Source organism: Bison bison, unplaced genomic scaffold, assembly GCF_000754665.1.
Source record: "Bison bison bison isolate TAMUID 2011002044 unplaced genomic scaffold, Bison_UMD1.0 scf7180017864495, whole genome shotgun sequence".
Classification (NCBI taxonomy): domain Eukaryota; kingdom Metazoa; phylum Chordata; class Mammalia; order Artiodactyla; family Bovidae; genus Bison; species Bison bison.
Window position 1 is genome coordinate 8,022,024 of NW_011495054.1, and position 20,832 is coordinate 8,042,855.

Below are 20,832 nucleotides of genomic sequence, written 5' to 3' on the forward strand. Positions count from 1 at the left end.
GCCTCGGGGTTCCTGGAGAAATCAGGAGGCAATCCCGCCATCAGCAGGTGCAGGCCCTGATGCTTCTCCTTGGGTCCTGGAGTCACAACGCGCTGGGGGAGACAGCGGGGTGGGAACCCGGGGTCCCAGCTTGCAGGCCGGGCATGTCCCGGGCCCTGGGGACCGCCGGACCACCACACTCTCCTTCCTCCCCAAGGGTCGGGGTTTGGAGAAGGGGGCACACAGACACACCAGACATGGAGCGGTCATCACGACAGCTGGTGGGGTGCAGTCTCCCCACACAGAAGGGCGGCTGAACACAGAGGCAGAGACAGTTCTGAACACCAAGACACACAGTTCTTTACAGCTGCACAGACACAAGAGCAATGACGCACCCAGAACATTCCTGTTTCATACACACACACACATACACATACACACACACACAGAAGAAAAAACATCCCATTTGTGACCTTGCCTTACATGACACTCCATCACGTGGTAGAATTATCAACAAACTTGCTTTTAATGATGGTGTTGACCTGAGGAGTCTTCAGATAGAGGCTGGTGGCCTGAAGAGACCACTGGCAAAGAAATGGCCCAGGTCTTGGACCCAGAGTCTCCCAGAGAGAGAGCTGACCTCTTACAGGGTGGGGAGGCCAAGCCCTCTGATGCTTCAAGAAAGAAGACTAGAAATTTGCCTGGGGAAAAGAAATTTGGTACAAAATACATTCAGAGCCCCTGGCCGGGCCCTGGGGTGGCCCGAATCCTAAAGATGAGAGGCTCAGGGATGAGGGCAACGGGTCCGATCCCCCAGCCCTTCCCTTTGCGTGGCCAGGTTCCAAGGGGGTGGAATGTATGAGTCATATTCCTCTTAGAAAAATATATCTCTTTACACTCGCCTTCTCCATAGTCTCTTGGCTATTTGGGAATGAGCATTTACCTGCACCCCAAGGCTTCAGAGGGGGCTGCTTGGGGGGGTTGTTCCAGACAGAACAGCAAGGAGCTGTGACCTATGGCTTTTGCATCTACATGGTGGGGGGTGGTGGTGCAGGTACGCAGGTGTGGGCCGGATGCGAAACCACGGGTGCCCAAGGTGAGGGGAGAGAGGGAATCCTGGAACTTGATGCTTTCTAAGACGGATGATCAGCCACCCAGTCCTTTGGTTGGACGTCTCAGCATCGAAAGAGCAGCGTCTGTATGGACACGAGGAACCATCCCATCACCCCTTTCCTTAAAGAGCCCCCCTGGACTACGACCAAAGCGGGGGTCGCTGGTCTGGGAAGGTTGTGGGGCTCTCTCTCGGTCACAGGTCATGTGATTTGGGGCACGCGTGTTCTCCCGCCTGGACAGCAGAGGACCTGCTGGTAGGGGTCGGAAGGGCAGTGTCAGATCAATGCGTGGGACCCCACGGTGGAGAGAGGTGTCACCCCTGGAAGCGGGTCACCTCCTGGATACAGCAGGTGAGGAAAGGGCAGAATCCCAGGTCCCGAAGTGGACACGCCACGTGGGGGGTCCAGATGCCTGTGACCCCACCCGGTGGCCCCAGTTAACCTACCCTGAGAGCCAGGGCCTCTCTGACCCACAGAATGTCAGAAACCTAAGCCCATGGAGAAACCTCCCAGCAATCTTCCTGCCGACAGAAGTCGCCCGGATAAACCCTGTCACCGCGCTTCCTGGGTGGGGAAGGACGGGGCGGCTACGAGCGCTCAGCCCAGCAGGGGGGTGAGTCTGGGCCATTCCCTTTAGCTCTGTGCCAGGATCCTCCACACCCGTGGTGAGGAACCCCGATCTCTGGGACACCCAGGAGCCCTCTTTCCCACAGGTGCGGGGGGCAGGGACACCGGAGACAGAGCAGGGTCCAGGCGGCGGGAACTCCCCAAACCGGCCACCCCTCCATCTCCAAGGGGTGGGGTGGGGCGGTTGCGAGTCGGTGGGAGGTGCCTGCACCATCTCTTCCCTTGAGCTTCCTTCGTCATGCGGGAAACTCATTGGAGGCCAACGCTAGGCCAAGGGGATGGTCCCTACCTACACGGAAGAGTGGACTGGCGGGTGGGGCTCCCCAGGGGCCCGGAGCGCCCTGGGGCCTGCTGGGTCTGAACGGCCCGCCCCCTGCCCCGGTCTGATCATCCATCATCTGGGGTTGTAGTCGTCAGGCACGCCCGTGAGGTTCCTCCCCCGGAGCGCCGCGTCCACCGTCTTGATGTAGGCGGAGATGGTCCTCTGCATGTCCGCCGTGTAGGGGTCGTACTCCAGCTTGCGAAGCCCCGAGCGCTTGAAGTTGCCGTCTTTCTGGCTCTCCACGCACAGCAGCCGGTCCTCTCTGACAGCCACACCCAGGAGGCCCACCATGCGGCCCAGCTGGACGAAGAGGTCACGCTTCAGGTCCTCAAAGTGCACCACCAGCACCTTCTTGCCGAACTTGAGCCAGTCCAGCGTGTGAGTGGCCCACCACGGGGCGTAGTTCCTCACGAACTCCGGCCACTCTGCATGGACAGAGAGGGGAGGCGTGGGCCCGACGTGCGTGCGCTGCATACGCTCCACCACCACCGCTGAGCCCTGAAACAGCCAGACTCGCCCCCCGCCTCCCGCCTCCGGGCTGCTGCTTCTGCCTGGAACAGTCTTAGTCCTTCCTGCTCTTTAGGGAGACCCAAGACATCTGTCTGGGGCTTACGCCACACCAGGCACAGACATATAAATCTTTGCTACTCTGTTTCTATATTTTAACAGGCAGGCGTGCTCAGTCGCTCAGTTGTGTCCGACTCTTTTTGTGACCCCAAGGACGGTAGCCCACCAGGCTCATCTGTCCACGAGATTTCCAGGCAAGAATACTGCAGTGGATTGCCATTTCCTTCTCCAGGAAATCTTCCCGACCCAGGGATTGAGCCTGCATCTCCCGCATGAGCAGGCAAATTCTTTACCGCCGAGCCACCTGGGAAGCCCATATTTTAACATGCAGTGATATACTAATATAGCTATCAATTCACATATTTCTCACAACAACCCTGTGAGGCAGGCATCCTCGTTTTCTTCATTTAACAGAAGGGGGGAACTGAGGCACAGAGAGGTTAAGGAACTTGCTCAAGGTCACACAGCGAAAAACTGGCTGAGCTGGGATTTGAAACCAAATAGTCTGGTTTCAAAGTCTGGGCTTTTATCTACCAAGTTATCCCATGTAGGAATAGCTATCCTGTGTAGTAACAATTCTTCTCACAGGGTAGTAACAGGGCTTTTGTATACAGAACTGGAAAAAGCATACAAAGTTTTTAGCATGGCTCCTTGTACCCTGTAGAAGCTCAGTAAACGCTGGTTATCATTACCACCGTGATTATTCTGTTCTTAGGTGAGATGCCATCTTCCCTGATTTCCTAGGCTCAGCCAGGCACCTCCTCTGGGCTGAGGCCATGGTTTAAGTCGGATTATTTACAGTGTCAACCCTGAATATTCACTGGAAGGACTGGTACTGAAGCTGAAGCTCCAGTACTTTGGCCACCTGATGCGAAGAGTTGACTCATTGGAAAAGACCCTGATGCTGGGCAAGATTGAGGGCAAGAGAAGAAGGGGGCAGCAGAGGATGAGATGGTTGGCTGATATCACTGACTCAATGGGCACGAGTTTGAGCAAACTCAGGGAGATCGTGAAGGACAGGCAAGCCTGGCGTGCTGCAGTCCATGGGTTCACAAAGAGTCAGATACGACTTAGTGACTGAACAACAACAAATTTACATTGTCATCTTGACACCTTTCTATCCAATTCATTCTCTCTTTGCTTTTTATTGAAGTATCACACACTGTTCCTCTGTGCTGTTCATTTCCTTGCCACGGTAAAAGCACAGGATGGATTGTCACCAAGACTGGGAATGTTTGTTTGGGATCTCCTGGCTCCAAAGACAGGCTACAACAGAATGTGGGAAATTCCCTGGAGAAGACCTCAAAGAGACAGCCAGCCAGCCAGCCCCTGGAGCTGCTGAAACTGTGCTCAAGGGGAACCTAAGAGGGGGGTCATAAAGGATGCTGGGAACAGAGAAGGGGATTTGCAGCCTCAATTCTGAGCCCCAGCTGGATAGTAGTCAAAGGGTTGGTCCTCAGGAACCCTGAAGGAACCCTCAGGAACCCTGAAGGAACCCTCGGGAACCCAGGACTTCTCACAGGGGCAGTGCCACCCTGCATCTTTCAGAGGAATCTCTTTATTGAAGGAGGGTCAGCAAGTTTCCCAAGCTGGGCTGGGGAGCCCAGCTGGTCCTTCATAACTAAATCCTCACCCCTGATGGATGATGGACACCCCTTATCTTATTTAATCATAGTGACTACCCAGAAAGGAAAAGACTATTGTTCATTTGTCACCAGTGAGGAAATGGAGGCTCAGAGAGGTGAAGTAATTTGCCCAAGGTCACATAGCTGGGAAGCACCATCCAGACCAGGCCTGCCTGATTCCAGGCCCCCATCTTTCCCAGAAAACAAAAGCCTCACCCCCCACTCCCTCCCACTGCCTTACACCCAGCAGGGGCTTAATAAATGGTTGTTGAACTAAATTGAAATTCCCAGCAGCCAAGTGGCGATGTGATTAAGGGTTCCTCTTTCTTTGCAGAGCACATCAGAATCTGTGGCGAGGCTCCTGCTCCCCCAGCGCCTCCCTGGAACACCATGGCTGCTTGGAAAATATTTATGCTGATGACAGAGGCATTTTTTTTTAGCCTTCAAATAGATTATTTACAATGTATCTAGATAATTGGGCCCTTACTGTTATAATGGGTTAAAACCAGATGTATCTGTGTGATTAGGAAAAAATCTAGCATGTGTATAGTCTGCTTTCCTTATTTTGCGGAAGCGTTTCCCTGCTCCTGCATCATCTCACAGCATCCCTGGAGATTCAGGACAACTGCCGCTCCCATGGCAGAAGACCAGGGGGACGGGGATGATGATCGGTCACCCAGCAGCCCACATATCTGGACTTCCAGGCTTGCGACCATCTCAAGAGGTCCCTGGAGAGTGGGCCTTAGGAAAAGGAAGGGTACATCTACATGATGGTCTGGGTCCCCCAGGGGATGGCTCTGGCCTTGGATGCAGTGGGAGGGAGATGTGGATTCCAAACCTCCCTGGGGTGGGAATGTACATTGCTTGAACACCTACTGTGAGCTGGGGGGCTGTGCCAGGCACTTCGCAGGCCCTGTCTTGGGCAGTGCACACAAGAAGCCTGGAGAGGAGGAATTACCAGCTCCTTTATATACACGGGAACAAGGGAGGCTCTGAGACATGCAGCCACCTGCCCCAGCCCACACAGTGGGCATCCGTGGCAGGATTCGAACTTGCATCTATCCCAGACTGAGCCTGGCTCCTGCCCTCCTGGCAAACCCTTTAAGAGCACCTGATCTGCGCATCTCCAGTGTTCTTTGCGCCCCAGATCCTAGTCTACAAACACTCACCTCACCTTCAGGTGTCGTCTAAGACACCGGGTTTGTTCACAGATGACTTTGAAGTCAGATTGCCAGCGTTCATATTGGCTGTGTGACCTTGGGACGCCAAGCACTGTCCTTGAGCCTCAGTTTACCCATCTTCACAATGGAAGCCTTGCTAAAACCTCCCCCTGTACAAACGGAACTGGAATAAGACTTGCAGACCCTGCCACCAGACCTGAGACACAGGAAGTGCTGGATAAATGTTGGCCACAATTATTGTCATTTTTTTGGCCGCATGGCATGTGGAATCCTAGATTCCCTGACCAGGGATCAAACTCAACCCCCCTGCAGTGAAAGTGTGAAGCCTTAACCACTGGGATACCACGGAAGTCCCATGGCTACCATAGTCCTGATGTTGGTACCCAGCATCTCTGAGATGCCCCACGTGGCCAGTCCTTTATGGGCAGCAGATATGTGCTCCCTCCATACCCTTTCTTATAGCAGAGATACCTCACTTGAAGCTCCTGAATGACTTCACTGGAAAGAAGAACAAAAACGAAAAACAAAAGCCCACAATTAGCTCAGGATTCCCGGTAATTAATGGCTGCCTTCAAATTGGGTAATAAAGTCATGCTACGCCACGGACCACTGGTAATGAATGCTGGTTCCGCCGGAACCAGCCTGCTCTTCACGTGGGCCTGGCAGGACATGGGCTGACCACTCTCTGCTTCATCTTGTTGATGGGAGGAACCGGGGCCTGATTAATGGCTTAACTGTATTTAATTCCCCACGGAATCATTAAACATGGTCTCTGTTTCATTAAACAGATCCAGGACAATTCACCTTGTGTAATCATATCACATAAAACTTTGCTTTGGACTCACTCCAGGGAGATCGTAAAATTAATGTTATGGAACCAAAAGCTGGGGGTGGGTGGGTTGGGGGGTGACAGGAGCCTCAACCCAGCTGTAACCGGGAAGGGGCACGGGCAGGGTGGGGTGGACATGCTCAGCAAGTGGCTGACCTCTTAGGTGGGAGTGACCCTCACATTCTAGGCCGATGGCGTCCTGAAGCAATGATCCTCAAACTCTAAAGTGCACGTGAAGCTTCTGAAAGGACTCTTGTGAAAATGTGAGTTCTGATCCAGGAAGCCTGAGATGGAACCTGAGGATCTGTGTTCCTAATTCCCAAGTGATACTGATGCTGCTGGAACAAGGACTCTAAAGCATGGGTCTCAAACTCAAGTGCCTCCAGGGGTCGGATGTTAATGAAAATGGGAGGACTGGGCAGAGTGGGGGCCGTGAGGAGGGGGCTCTTTGGGGAAGGCACTCAGGCAGAGCACTTGAAGCCCTGGGTGAGGTCTGGAAGGAAGCACCATCCCAGACTAATGAGGGGGCCCAGGCCCCCCAGTGCGGGACGTGTGCACCACACTCCCCGTCCCCTGCAGCCTCTGGGCTCAGCCTCTCCTGATGTCTCCCTTATCTCTGGTTTTAAAGCTCCCAGTCATCCTGAATAGGGAAGAAGAGGGAAGGTGGCTCCTGGGAATTAGGAATTGCCTGAACCTGAGAGGAGGGGTTATGCCAGAAGAGGGGAAGCTTTGAATGCACCAGGTCAGACACACCCCAGGGTAAGAGAGTCTGGTGGCTAACGCCTGGGTTTGAATCTCAGCTCAGTCAACTCCTGGCACCTGAGACACGTGACCTGCTCCCTTCCTGGGATGCCTTTCTGCTACCAGTGGTGGTGGCGGCCCTTCTTACCTCCCAGGGAATTAGAAGACTTAAATGAGATAAAGACTGCTAAGTGCCTGGTCCCATGTGAGCTTCCCAAGTGAGTCCCACACTTCTTATTTGGAGCAGTCGGCTTCCTTGGTGGCTCAGATGGTAAAAGAAGCTGCCTGCAGTGCAGGAGACCCAGGGATCACACCCAGGAGATCCCCTGGAGAAAGGAATAGCAACCCACTCCAGTGTTCTTGCCTGGAGAATTTCACGGACAGAGGAGCCTGGTGGGCTACAGTCTATGGGATTGCAAAAGAGTTGTCGGACAAGACTGAGCGACTAATTCTTTCACTTTCAGGATTACTGGGAGGTGGAGAGCTGGGTCTAGTTTTGCCATCACGTGCCTGAGTGATCCTGCCAGGCCCCTATCTCTCTTTGGGCCTCATCTTCCCCATTAACAGTGAAAGTGAAAGTGAAGTCACTCAGTTGTGTCCTACTGTTTGCGACTCTGTGGACTATCTCCTACCAGGCTCCTAAGGCGACAGTCCATGGAGATTTTCAGGCAAAAGTACTGGAGTGGGTTGCCATTTCCTTCTCTAGGGGATCTTCCTGACCCAGGGATCGAACCTGGGTCCCCTTTATTGCAGGCAGACGCTAAACCATCTGAGCCACAGGGAGAATGAATCAATTTGCCTGCCTGGAGACTGCTTTAAAAAATACAGATGTCCAGGCTCCACCCCTGTAGCGGTCCAGTGTGTGGTCTGAGCACTGGGATTTTCCCATGCTCCTCCTGGGATTCAGATGTGCTGGTGGGGATGAGGACCCCTGGGTACAGCGACCTCCTGGGTCCTTTGCCGTTCAGCAAGCAGAGCATCTGCTCCTGGAGCAGGATCCTGCCATTGGTGCCTGAGGGCTTCTCAGCCTGGCCACAAATAATGTTCATTTTTGATTGTTCTACAAATAAATAATTCAGAGACCTTTTTACCCCTTGGGAACAAATGTCACCCACTGAGGGAGTGGGTCAGCAGGCGAAAGGATAGACAAGCCCCTGAGCAAACTGGGAAGCCAGGGCACACACAGTTGGTCAGGCAGGCCCAAGGGTTTTCATCGATGACATCAGTGCTGAGTGTGATTGGCTGGGTTAATGTCATCCTGTCTGCTCTGGTTTTCTCTGGGGAGGGGCTGGAATGTGGAGCAGCTGTCAGGGGGCGGCGGGGGCATGGGGAAGGTTTGGAGGGAGTGGGAAACACCCTCGGGGCTAAAGGCTGCAGCAGCTTGGTTCCTCAAGGCTGAATGAGGCGGGGAGGGCTCACGTTTATACCACCTACTCAGCATCAGGGGCTCTGTGTGGGAGGATTTGTGGCCATGGACGTTCTGATCAGTTCTTTATTGTAGCTCAGTGGTCCCTGGGTTCAAACCCCTGCTCCACCACTTTTGGGAAGAGCGCCTTCAACCTCCCTGAACTTAGCTCGCCCCATCCACAGCACAGGGTTAACTGTGGGAGTTTACAAACACTGAGGTGACTGTCATTACAGTAATGGAGACATGGGTGATAACTGATATGGGGGGTTGAGGGGTTTTGACTTTGGACCTCTCCCCCACTACGGTGGGGCCACTGCTCTGCACAGAGACATTCTCCCATTCTGGAATCTCCTGAGCACCAGAGATGAACACTAAGCTCAGATCATCTTAATGAAGTTCAGCGCTTGGAGACTGACAGTGTGACTTTCCAGCTGTGACCAAGGGCAAGTCACTTAACCTCTGCTGGGAGGGTTTATTGGAATGATGCTCACAGGAGCTCACAGATGACCTCATGGCCACTCTGCCACTGACATGGGTGCAGGTCTCCTGATTCCCAGGAAAAGGTCTGGAACCTGCTTTGAATCAGTGTGGGAAAAAATGAAAGCTGCTCAGCTGTGTCTGACTTTTTGCGACCTCATGGACTGGGGCCTCCCAGGCTCCTCTGTCTGAGGGATTCTCCAGGCAAGAATGTTGGAGTGGGCTACCATTCCCTTCTCCAATAGATCCCATTATCAATTACATGAGGGTGTATTGAGTGCTTCTAAAGGGCTGACTTCTTGAGTTTTATCACTTCCACTTTATAAACTGGACAATCCAAGTTCATGGAGGCGAAGGAGCCTTTTCTGGAAGTAGTGGAGTTGAATTTGAACTCAGGGAGTCTTGCTCCAGAGCTCAACCCCTAACCTCTATGCCATGTAACAGCCTGGCTCACAGAGGGTGATGCTCGTGGGCTGGGTGGCATGTGGGAGGCATACCTTCTGAGCTCTAAGTTGGACCTGGGACCTCACACATGCCCTCAAGGGTGCCCTCCTGGATCCCTGGCAGGAGACAGCCCTGGTCCCTCGCATTGCCCTTGGCACCCCGGCGCCCGGCCCCCACTCCCAAGTGGTACCTTTGCCCTTCCAGTGGGCGTGGGCAGCGAAGCCAATGTGTCCGCCGTACTTGCGGTTGAACTCCGCCATGAGGGCCTTGTAGGGGTTGCGGATGAGCAGGATGGCCGCGTCGAAGGCCTCAATCTCCTTCTGGCCACTCTCATGCGTCTTGATGCAGATGGTCCTCCCACTGCGCCAATGGTCCCGCTCACCTTTGAACCCTTCCCGCAGCCGGGGAGGGGGCCAGGGGATACAGCAGTGAGCTGGGGGAGACAGGAGGCCTGCCCCACCCCGTCCCGGGCCACCTCCAGGATCCTCAGACATTCACTCGTCCACTCATTCAGTCACTCGCATGTTTATTGAGCGCCTACTATGTGCCAGGGAGCGGGGGAGAAAATGACTTGCAAAAGCATCCAGCGGTCACAGTTCTTGAGAGCCAGACTATTCAAATAGTGACATGGATGTAAAGTCACTGCCCTGGGTAGGACTGCAGAAGAGGAGTATTCACACCCAGGTGCCATGATGGGGGCCCTGACGTGATCTACCTGAGGGTTCCCCTTAGGGAAAAGTCCGCATTTCCACCCCACTGATGCTGGGAATGGCCGTATGGCTTGCTTTGGCCAATGGACTGGGGACGGAAATGGGTCTTGGCCAATGTCTCAGGACCCAGCACGTTTCTGTTCACTTGTATGTATTTTGGGGGCATCCCAGGTGGCTCAGTGGTAAAGAATCCCCCCCGCCAAGGCAGGAGATGCAAGAGACACAGGTTCCATCCCTGGGTCGGGAAGATTCCCCGTTGAAAGAAACGGCAACCCGCTCCAGTATTCTTGCCTGGAGAATTCCATGGACAGAGGAGCCTGCAGGGCTGCAGTCCACGGGGGTCGCAAGAGTCAGACATGACTAAGCACACTGAGCGCAGCACACGCATGTGTTTCTGCTGTCACTGCGAGAGGGACACGCCCTGGAAAGCTGTTGGTCCTAGAGGGTGAGAGACCCACGGAACAGACATGGGCCCAACCTGCAGTCTGGAGCTGAGCGGCCCAGCCAGCCTGGCCAAGATCACTGACCCAGTCAGGCACCATCCAGAAAGGCTTCCTGGGGCAAGGAGGTTCTTAGGCTGAGAACTGAAGGATGGGGAAGAGTTTACCATCCCAGGTGAGAAGAGCCAGTCAAAGGTCCTGTGGAGGACGGGAAGAAGTGTGTCACACATGAGCGATTGGTACAGGACAGCAGAGGGCGAGAGGGGAGCATAAGGCCAGAGAGGGCTGTGGGGGTTGTGATGATGAGTTAAGTCTGTGCTGAGTCGCTTCAGCCATGTCTGACTCTTTACGATCCCATGGACTGTAGCCCTAGCCCACCAGGCTCCTCTGTGCATGGGGTTCTCCAGGCAAGAATATGGGGTTGTGTTCCGTGCCCTCCTGCAGGGGATCCTCTCAACTCAGGGATCGAACCTGCTTCTCTTCTGTCTCCTGCACTGGCAGCTGGGCTCTTTACCACTCACACCACCACTGGACCAGAAAGACTAAACAGTCCTTGGAAGGTTTAACACAAAAGGAAGGAGGGACCTGATCAGGTTTTCATTTCAAAAGCTGAGGAACTGAAAGAAGTTCTGGGTAGCCTGTGGGGGCTTCTAGAGCACCAGCTCTGTGCCGGACACTGCTCTAAGCCCTTTACATGTCGTAGACACCTTGATCCTGTCAGTAATCCTATGAGGGTTTTATTTGATAGATAAGGAAATCGAGTCCCAGAGACATGAAATAACTTTCCCAAGTTACAGAGCTGGCAAGAGGCAGAGCTAAGGTTCAAACCCAAGCCACGATGCCGCCCAAGACTATGCTCTTCACCATTTCGGCCTCTCGTGCCCGTGAGAGCCAAGGCATTTGGGTGGTCTGTTCAAAGCCAATTAGAATGCTAATGTACTAGGCTTTCAAGATACTGGCTGTGTTTCCAACTCAATGAGTGATTTGGGATATCCTGTTGCCTTTTGGGCCTCAGTTTCCCGCAGGAGGTGCCCAGCATACAGTAAGAGCTCAAGGAATGACTTAAATGGAAGGAAGGTCCCAGACACATAGTAGGTGCTTGATAAACGGATGCAGGTGAGATACCAACGACATGATCTCAGGAAATGTTTGTGGGATGTGAAGTGAAGGGAAGATACTAAGCATGTGAAAGTGTTAGTCCCTCAGTCATGTCCGACTCTTTGTGACCCCATGGATTGTAGCCCGCCAAGCTCCTCTGTCCATGGGATTTTTCAGGCAAGAATACTGGAGTGGGGAGCCATTCCCTTCTCCAGGGGACCTTCCTGACCCAAGGATCGATCCTAGGTCTCCAGCATTGCAGGCAGATTCTTTACCATCTGAGCCATCAGGGAAGCTCACCAAGCACATAGTAGGTCTCAAACAACATGCCTGGGAGAGCTGAGTGGCATACAGTAGGTGCTTAGAAAGGGGTACTCCCATGTCCTTCTAGGGGGTCCGGTCCCCATTCCCCCGTGCCTCCTCACCTTTGTTGTACAGAGAACCATCGAAGTAGTAGCTGCCAGTGTAGAAGCCTGTGGCCAGCTCGATCAGGTGGCGAGCCCACGTGTTGCCGGCTCCCGGGAAGCTGGCCAGAGCAATGAGCTGCTTGGATTTGGCTGGGAGGAACCGTCTATCCATGCAGCGGTTGTCTGCAGAGGGCAGGGCACAGACAGGGGTTAGGGGCAGGGGCCGATCGGAAGGAGACTGTCCAGAAGGGACAGGGTGTGAGTCTCAACCCTGCCACTTTCCAGCTGTGAGAGCTGGTGCTTTGCGAGCCGGTCATCTCCTTATCTGGAAATGGGAACAGGGTTATGAGATAATATATGAAAGAAGGATGCACACACAGTAGGGGTTCAATAAAAGCTAGCCAGGAGGACGAGCCTTCTCACCAACCTCAGTTTCTCACCTGAACAGTGAGGCTCTGTCTTATCACCCCCATGCTTTCCTCCAGGTTAAAACCCACACATGGCAGCCATCTGCATGGGGCCCAGGCCAAGGTTTTCACCTGGACCTCCAAGCTCTGTGCAGCCTGGCCCTTGCACCCTCCGGGGCTCATGCCACCCACCCGCTCTCCCTTCCAACCTCCGCACCTGCCAGCACCGGGCCCATCTGTGCTCTGCTCCTGCCTGACTGGGCAGTGTCAGGGGCGCTGGTCCCTCAGCCACGACCGTCAGGGCTGATGCAAAGTGTTATGTCTCGGCATCTCCCACTGCAGCCCCTCCTGGAGCTAAGAGGTCACAGTGGTGATTTTTTTTTTAATAGGTGATGGCCCAGCAAAGGAGATTCGGCAATGGAAAAGGAAGAGGAAAGAATCCTGGATTTTTGGCCCTACCACTGCTTCTTCAGCCTGGACCGATGACCTCAATCCTTACCATAAAGTCATGGCAGGCAAGCCCCCCTCCCTCCCCTGCCCTGGCTCTCCTGCCCCTTGAGCCCCAAGCCTGCTCTCTCAGCCTCTCTCCTCCCCTATGCCCCCACTTTCTGGGAAGAAGGGAGTGACCCTTGCTCTAGCGTCTGTTCCATCTCCTTTCTCCTCCCCCAGCTCATAACTCCATCTATTTTCCCTATGTCTTCTCTCTCTCTCTTTCAGCTGACTTGATTATTAGCATTCAAACATGAACAAATAGCTCCATCTTTAAAAATAAAAGTCCCCCTCCAGTAAGCACTCTCTCTCTGCACCCCTGTGGTTTCCCGGGTGGCTCAAACAGTAAAGAATCTGCCTGCAATGCAGGAGACCTGAGTTCGATCCCTGGGTCAGGAAGATGCCCTGGAGAAGGGCATGGCAACCCACTCCAGTATTCTTGCCTGAAGAATCCCATGGACAGAGGAGCCTGGTGGGCTACAGACCATGGGGTCTCAAAGAGTCAGACATGGCTCAGCGACTAACACTTTCACTCCACACCCCATTCAGTCTCACTTTTGGCAGAGTTGTCCACCCCCCTATCCCATTTCCTCCTTCCACCGTTTCATGGGGCTCCTCCTGACTCCGCCCTGCTCACTGCACAGAATCAGCTTCTGCTAAAGTCACCAGTGACCATCCACCATTCAATCCAGCCTTCCCTTGCTTTGTTAACGTGGTAGCATCTGCTACCCGCCATCATCTTGCCCTTAGAATCCTTCCAAGATGGTACCCTGGTCTTTCCTGTTCTGTATTAGCTGCCATTATCGAAGTCTCATCACAAGCCACACTGCTTTCTCAAAAGAGCCCTTCAAGGGGAAAGTCTGAAGTCCTAAACTTAAATTCCAATTCTGCCACCTCCTTGCTGGGTAGGTATCCTTGGAAAAATGATGGATCTGAATAAACCTCAGCTTTCTCACCTGTACCATGGGACGCTGATAATGGTGACATCCTGGGGTTCTCAGAAAGGTCAGAAGAGAGAACAGATATTGAGTGTGAACACAGGGCTCACACACTGTGAGCTCTTAGTAATGATGCTACTAGCCAGAGACCAGCTCTCTTCCCCTGCCATGCACATTTAATCTGTTTGTTCAGAGGACAGCAGACTTTGGGAAAACAAACAAGTGGAAAAGCATCTTTATCAAGCCAAGCAGGTGTCTGGGAATAGTTTTCATGGGAACATATTGCAAAAAAGGAGCCTATATACAAAACTTTCTGGAGCATGGTTATGTTCTATAATTTTGACAGGGTGTGGATTTGATAGGACCCAGTTGGCATTGAACAGTACACTCAAAATTTGTGCATTTTGCTCTATGTAAATGTTACTTTGAAAAACCATAAGCAAATATTGAATTACAATTAGTGATAGGAGGACTGAAATGTAATCATGTTGCAACTACTTTGAAATGCATCCAGGAAGAAAAATTGAGGGATAGAGAAATGAAGAGATGCATGAGAAAATGAACAGACCATAACGTTGAGAAATGTAAAATCTGTAGGATAAGTCTAGCATGTTCACTGTGTAACTCTTCCTATTTTTTTTCCTGGAGCTTTGACATTTTTTTCATAATAAAATGTTGGGAGAGAGAAAGAACTGGGCCCCTCAATTTCCCCTGAAAATAGAAGTCTCCATTTAACTACTGTCTGGGAGGCGAAGTAAAGGTGCTTATTTTCAGCATTAAAAAGGAAGTGTATTTGGTTCTTAAGCTCCACAAATCAAAACAAATGCTGGAGGCAGTGTAGTACATAGTCGGAACCAGACAGGCCTGGCCGCAGTCCAGGATGATTGTGGCCTAGCTGTGCGATGTTGAGCAAGGCTTTTCACCTCCCTGAGCCTCGGTTTCCTCACTTGTAAAGTAAACCTTACGGGATCAGACGGACAATGCACGGGGAGCATGCGCAGGGCATGTTGAGAAGCTGAGATTAGGAGTGCAGGCTCAGGACCCAAGTCGCCTCGGTCTGAATCCCAGCTCTGCTCTGTCTTAGCTATGTGGCCCTGGCCGAGTTCTTCAGCCTCTCTGTGCTGAGTTGCCATGTTTGTAAAACGGTAATAATCGCAGTACCTATGTCGTTGGACTGTTGTGAGCATTAGATGAGTTAATTCAGTCTAAAGAGCTCAGATAGTCCCTGGCACACAGTGGTGCTCAATAAATGGCAGTCTTCGTGGACCATGCTCTTGGTGGCCTCATGAACTACGTGACTCTCAAACCTCCCTGGGGTGCGGGGCCTGCAAGTGCGATGTGGGAAACTGAGAGCAGTAGTGGCCTGGGAATGAGCAAACCTGTCAGTCAGGGGCTACTGAGTAGACTCCAGTGTCCTGTTCCCATCAAGGCTGCTCCTGGTCACGGGATAATTAAGCTGAGTGTGACCCTTCCCCCAACCTGTAGCTACACAGTTCTGTACAGACTATCCAACACTTCCTGGAAACTAACAAAAGCTCATCCTTCCTGACTGGAGTGTAAATAAAGCTAGAGGCCACCCTGGCTAAATACATTCCTGCTCGCTGAGCTCTTAGCAGGATCAGCTGCCAGGGAGGAAGCCGCAGTTGGCCGCCACTACCCCACATCAGGCCACACAGGGGCAGCCTGCTGCTGGGGCTGCCGCTAGCTCTTACAGCACCTTTGTGCAAATCAGATCAAGGTACCCCTGCCTCCCCTGAGCAGATGCACTGTCGTCCGGAGTGCACAGCACAACGGGCAGAGCACAGGCTAGCGCTCAAGCATCACTCTTCCTTCAGGCTGTGCTTGTGCAGTGCTCAACCTGCCCAATTGTACATGGGCTAGGGTCCTGGGAGATGAAGAGGAAGTCTAGCCCAGTGGTGTTTTGTTAGTTCTCCAGGTTTCAGAGGGTGTGCGTAGTGTCCTTCGCCCTGTGGTCAGAGGTTTCTAGCATGGCCTTTGAAGTCAGAAACCTGAGAGCAAACCACTCTTGCAGATGTGTGATTGTGGCCAGTTCTCAAGCCCTCTGAATCTTGGTTCTCCCATCTGTAAAATGGGGATGATACTGCCCTGATCATAGGCTTACTGTGGGCCTTCTATAATTAAATGAGATGAGGCTTGGCACAGGCTGACACGTATAGGTGGAGAGTGTTCTCAGACGTTGGAGTACTCCTTTGCAGGTTTTCTTTGGGCCGAGCACCCCAACAAGTTACCTTTCCGAGTGCCACTCACCCTTCATCATGCCTCTAGCAGGAGAAAAGATTTTCATCTAGAAATTTTATAAACTCCATGACCTCAGGTAAGTCCTGTTCTGAGTCTCAGTTTCTCTACCTGTAAAGGAGGCATAATGACTGTTCCTGCCTCATAGGAAAGCTGAGGGCAATCAGTGAGAAAATGCATGCAAAGGATTCAACAATGAGTCTGGAACAAAGAAAGTCCCTAAGTGCCATCACCACCACCATCATCACTGTCATTATCACCATCACTATCATCACCATCACCATCATCACCACCATCATCACCATCACTATTATCACCACCATCATCATCACTATCATCACCACCACCATCACCATCACTATCATCACCACCACCACCATCATCATCACCATCATCCCCATAATCAGCATCACCATCATCATCACCATTGTCACCACCACCACCATCACCATCATCATCACCATTGTCACCACCATCATCATCACTATCATCACCATCATCATCATCCCCATAATCAGCATCACCATCATCATGACCATCAGCATCATCATCACCATCACCATCATCACCACCATCATCATCACTATCATCACCACCATCATCATCACCATTGTCACCACCATCATCACCATCACCATCACCACCATCACCATCATCACCACCATCACCATCATCACCATCATCACCATCACTATCATCACCACCATTATCATCACCATTGTCACCACCATCATCACCATCACCATCACTACCATCACCATCATCACCACCATCACCATCATCACCATCATCATCACCATCATCATCACTGCCTGGTACCCCCAGGAGGTGGAAGAGGAGATAAACATTAGGTGTGGGTTCTACTGGCAAAGGGAGAAAGTAGAAAGGATGAGTAAGATGGAGAAAAAGAAGAAAAAATTATAAATTTGCAGGCTCCTAGAACTGGAAGGCCAACAATCTACAGCTTCATTTTACAGATGGAGAAACCGAGGCCCAGAAAGGAGAAATGACTTGCCCAGGATCATGTGAGTGATCTGGCTGGAGGTCTGTGTTGAAGACCCAAGTCTCCCACTCCCAGTTCAGATGTCTTTTCGCTCAATCTCTCTGCCGCCTTTACAGGAAGAGACACCAAGGGGGTGCTCAGTGTGAGGGCTGCAGAGGAAGGTCTCCAGAACCATCCCGCTTGCCGAGGGCCCTCCCTGTGCTGCCCCTCCAGGGTCTCCAAGCCTGGCCACGCCCGCTAGCCCTGCCTCTGCCCTCTGCCCCCTAGCCTGCTGATGGGCTGGCTGGAGCACCTCTGGGTGGCAGGTGGCCACTGGGAGAGCTTCTGGTGGTGGGGGCTGGCTTACCTTGGACCTGCGTCTGGTACACGATGAAGTAACTGGGGGTCCCGCAGCTCTCGAACTCCTCCGCACTGCACTTCTGGGCACAGAGCTGCTCGTCCTCTCTCTCGTGGAGGGGGAACCGAGTGGTGGGGAAGCCACAGTGGCAGGCAGTGCCCGCAAGGGCCGCCAGCGGGTACTCCTGGGGATGACGTGAGAGAGGAAGGGAAGAAAATCACTGAATCCCCAGGCAGCCTGGACTCTGGATGCAAACAGGATTTGTGTTCCAACCACCGCCTTCTCCATCACCCTCCCTGACTCGAGGGTCCCCAAGCTTCACTAGGAAGATTCTGTCCTGTCTGCGTACTTCCTGTACTATTATATTTTCCAGCTTTCTTGAGCTATAATTGACAGATAAAATGGCATTTATTTAAGGCGTATGCCTTGATGTTTTGATATATGCATACACTGTGAAATAATCACCACAGTGAAGCTAATTAGCATGCCCATCGCCCCACATAGTTTTACTTTTTGTTTTCCCAAGTGGTACAAGTGGTAAAGAATCCTCCTGCCAACGCAGGAGAAGCAGACTTGGGTTCGATCCCTGGGTTGGGAAGGTCCCCTAGAGGAGGAAATGGCAACCTGCTCCAGTATTCTCACCTGAAAAAAGCCCATGGACAGAGGAGCCTGGAGGGCTACAGTCCACAGGGTCGCGAAGAGTTGGACATGACTGAACATGCATGCGTGAGCACGCACATGTAACTGTTTCCTTTTGAGACACAAATTTCAAGTCATGCTTTGAGACTCAGATTTCAAAGGGAACTTCTTTTTTCTATCACTCTCAAAAGTAGTCCTGGTCGAGAAATAGCATTTTCATATATTTTCATACTGTGGACCCTAAAACTATAGAAACAAAACCATGTGATTAAATTCTAACTAGGCACTCTGCCTGCCAAGAACTCCCTGGGGTCAACTCCATTTTCCTGCAAAAGGGAGATTAGTGTAGTGGAGAGAGGCGTTAAAGCCATTGCAGCACTGAGAAGTAGCTTTCTCCTGGAGGACCTGAAAGAAAACTGAAAAAGGAAAATTTTTCTCATGGCCATGAATTACTCCCCAGTCAATATTCCGGGGCTGACCATGGTATGAAGCCCATGTTTTGGGAAAAGCTGTCTGAAACTGTTCTTTTAAGCCAAAGAGGATGTCGTTACCCATGCGTAACCACTGTCTTCGCTGGGAGTTGTGATTCAGTCGCTAAGTCGTGTCTGACCCTTGGTGAGAGGCTCCTAATTGCTTTAATTGCTCTTTGGAAGAGCTAAGTGGGAGCAGGCTGGACCTGAGATTTGGAGGGCAACAGATTGTCCTTTGTCCAATTTGCTCAGACCCATGGAGCCGAATTCTCCCTGGTAGCTGGTCCACGAATAATCTGCTGACAAACCAAGGTCATACCTCTGGGGCTGGATCCGGTGAGCTTGGCCATGGTAGGTCTGGTTTCTTTCTCAGATACTGAATCTGAGCTATAGCACCTAGCCTAAGATCAGAGAGATGCTGCTGGGAGGCAGGTGGCTGAGCCTGGGCCGTGATGGAGGCTGTTTTCTAGCCGGTGACACATACTGAAGCCCCCTCTGACCCCCTAAGTCTCAGACCCGTCACCACTTGGCACAAGCAGCTTTGGACCCCTGTCCACCTAATCCCCTCCAGTTTTCTCCTGTGGCCCCTCCAAGGACATTAGGGGAAAATAGAAGAGGGAGGCTTGCAGCAGGGCCTTCCTGTACCCCACACACCCCCACAGCCTGCCCACACCTTCCCTTTCCTCCCGTTCTGTGTACAGCAGGACACTTTCCACACTGGTTTGCCCTGTGACCTCACCATCTCCTGTTTGTCCCTCACCACCAGCTGATCTGTAGTTTCCCCTTGGGCCCTCAGGACAGATGGATGTCCACCTGGAGGGGAGACCATGGGAGGGGGATTCCTGCCCAAGAGAGAAAGCTGGACCAAAAGATGGTCAAATCTTTTTTAATCTTATGAACAGCACCCCTGACCTTCCAGGAGGCCTCCAGGGAGCAGAGCAAGCACTCAGGAAATGCTTGGTGACCTGAAGTTACCTGGCTGCCCTTGAATGGCTCCTGGACCTTGAAGAGTTCCTGAAAGCCTCACTGTGGGGGTCTCTGACTGCATTGGTGCTAAGTCGCTTCAGTTGTGTCTGACTGTTTGTGACCCTATGGACCATAGCCAGCCAGGCTCCCCTGTCCATGGGATTCTCCAGGCAAGAAGCCTGGAGTGGGTTGCCATGCCCTCCTCCAGGGGATCATCCCAACTCAAGGACTGAACCTGCATCTCTTATGTCTCCTGCATTGGCAGGTGGGTTCTTTACCACTAGTGCACCTAGGAAGCCCATGGAGTCTCCAGGGGAGCTCAGAAGTCAAGGCCATAGATTTGGTGTCTGAACCCATTCTGCCACTTGCTTGTGCTGTGAGCTTGGGAAGTGACTTCTGACCTGTCTGAGCCTTGGTTTTATCATCTGTGAAATGGGGAGGAAAATTCCCAGTTCCTAGCCTTGTTGTGAGAGGTAAGCTGTGTGACCCATGGGACAGAGGGGTGCATGGAGGGGCTCAGTAAGTGGCAGTGTCTACAATGTTGCTGCCTCTTGATCTTTCTGAAAGGTGCTTTGTGAATTAGGAGCCTTAATGAAAGAAACGGCCAAACAGGATGACTCAGAACAGGTGGGAGCATTCAGGAGCTGGGGTGTAGGCTGAGCACCCAGGAGGAGCCACAAAGCGGCCCCCAGCCAATGCCAGCATCACTGAGGATAAAGACCACATCTCATTGACTTTGTGCTCCCCGCATTGAGCACAAGGGCCTGGCACAAGGGAGGTTCTCATCAAATAGTAGCTGAGAGGATGAATGAAATGGGTAACCACTTTCTTGTGGTGGGGAAGGGGGGTTCTCCTGTGGACCCTCATATAATTAGCTCACCTTGGATGATGGAGGGAGCTTCTCAAATATCACTGGATGCCAGTGATGAGCTTAGCTCCATGCTGGGTATCAAGAGTGGTCACAAAATGTTTTAGGCATAGCCTCTACTCTTGTGGAGTTCCCTGTCTGATTTGGGAAGAAGGATAAACAGTCAGCCATCCATCAGGGATCTCAGGTTGAGAAAGGACCATCCAGTTGGATCATCCAGTCCAACTGCTATCCAGTACCCGAAGTTCTTGATGCCACACCTGCCCTGCCTCTGCTTGGATACCTCCAGCGATGGGGAATTCACTCTCGTCCAAAGTGGGATTGTCCTGGGCTTTACCTGGCAATCCTCGACACCTGCTTCTAGGCCCAGTCCACACGTCACCCTCACTCCTGAGCAGTCCTCACTATTAGAACAAACACACTTCCTCTGAGGGAAAGAAATGGAACCTGCATAACTCCCAGCCTTTGGATCCACATTCCCCTCCTGTGTCA

General features: G+C 52.3%; 1 protein-coding gene across 6 annotated transcripts in view; it reads right to left on the reverse strand.

Moving 5' to 3' along the window:
- Nucleotides 1-87: 87 nt before the first annotated feature.
- WSCD2 (WSC domain containing 2) overlaps nt 88-20,832 on the reverse strand; it is a 115,836-nt gene continuing 95,091 nt past the window's right edge. For all 6 annotated transcript variants that reach the window (XM_010828691.1, XM_010828690.1, XM_010828694.1 and 3 more), the window contains 4 exons: nt 17,407-17,581; nt 11,986-12,150; nt 9,503-9,703; nt 88-2,465 (listed from right to left, as the gene is read on the reverse strand). In XM_010828691.1, the coding sequence (XP_010826993.1) occupies nt 2,113-2,465; nt 9,503-9,703; nt 11,986-12,150; nt 17,407-17,581 (894 nt within the window). In that variant the 3' untranslated portion in view covers nt 88-2,112. The remainder of the gene's footprint in view (nt 2,466-9,502; nt 9,704-11,985; nt 12,151-17,406; nt 17,582-20,832) is intronic.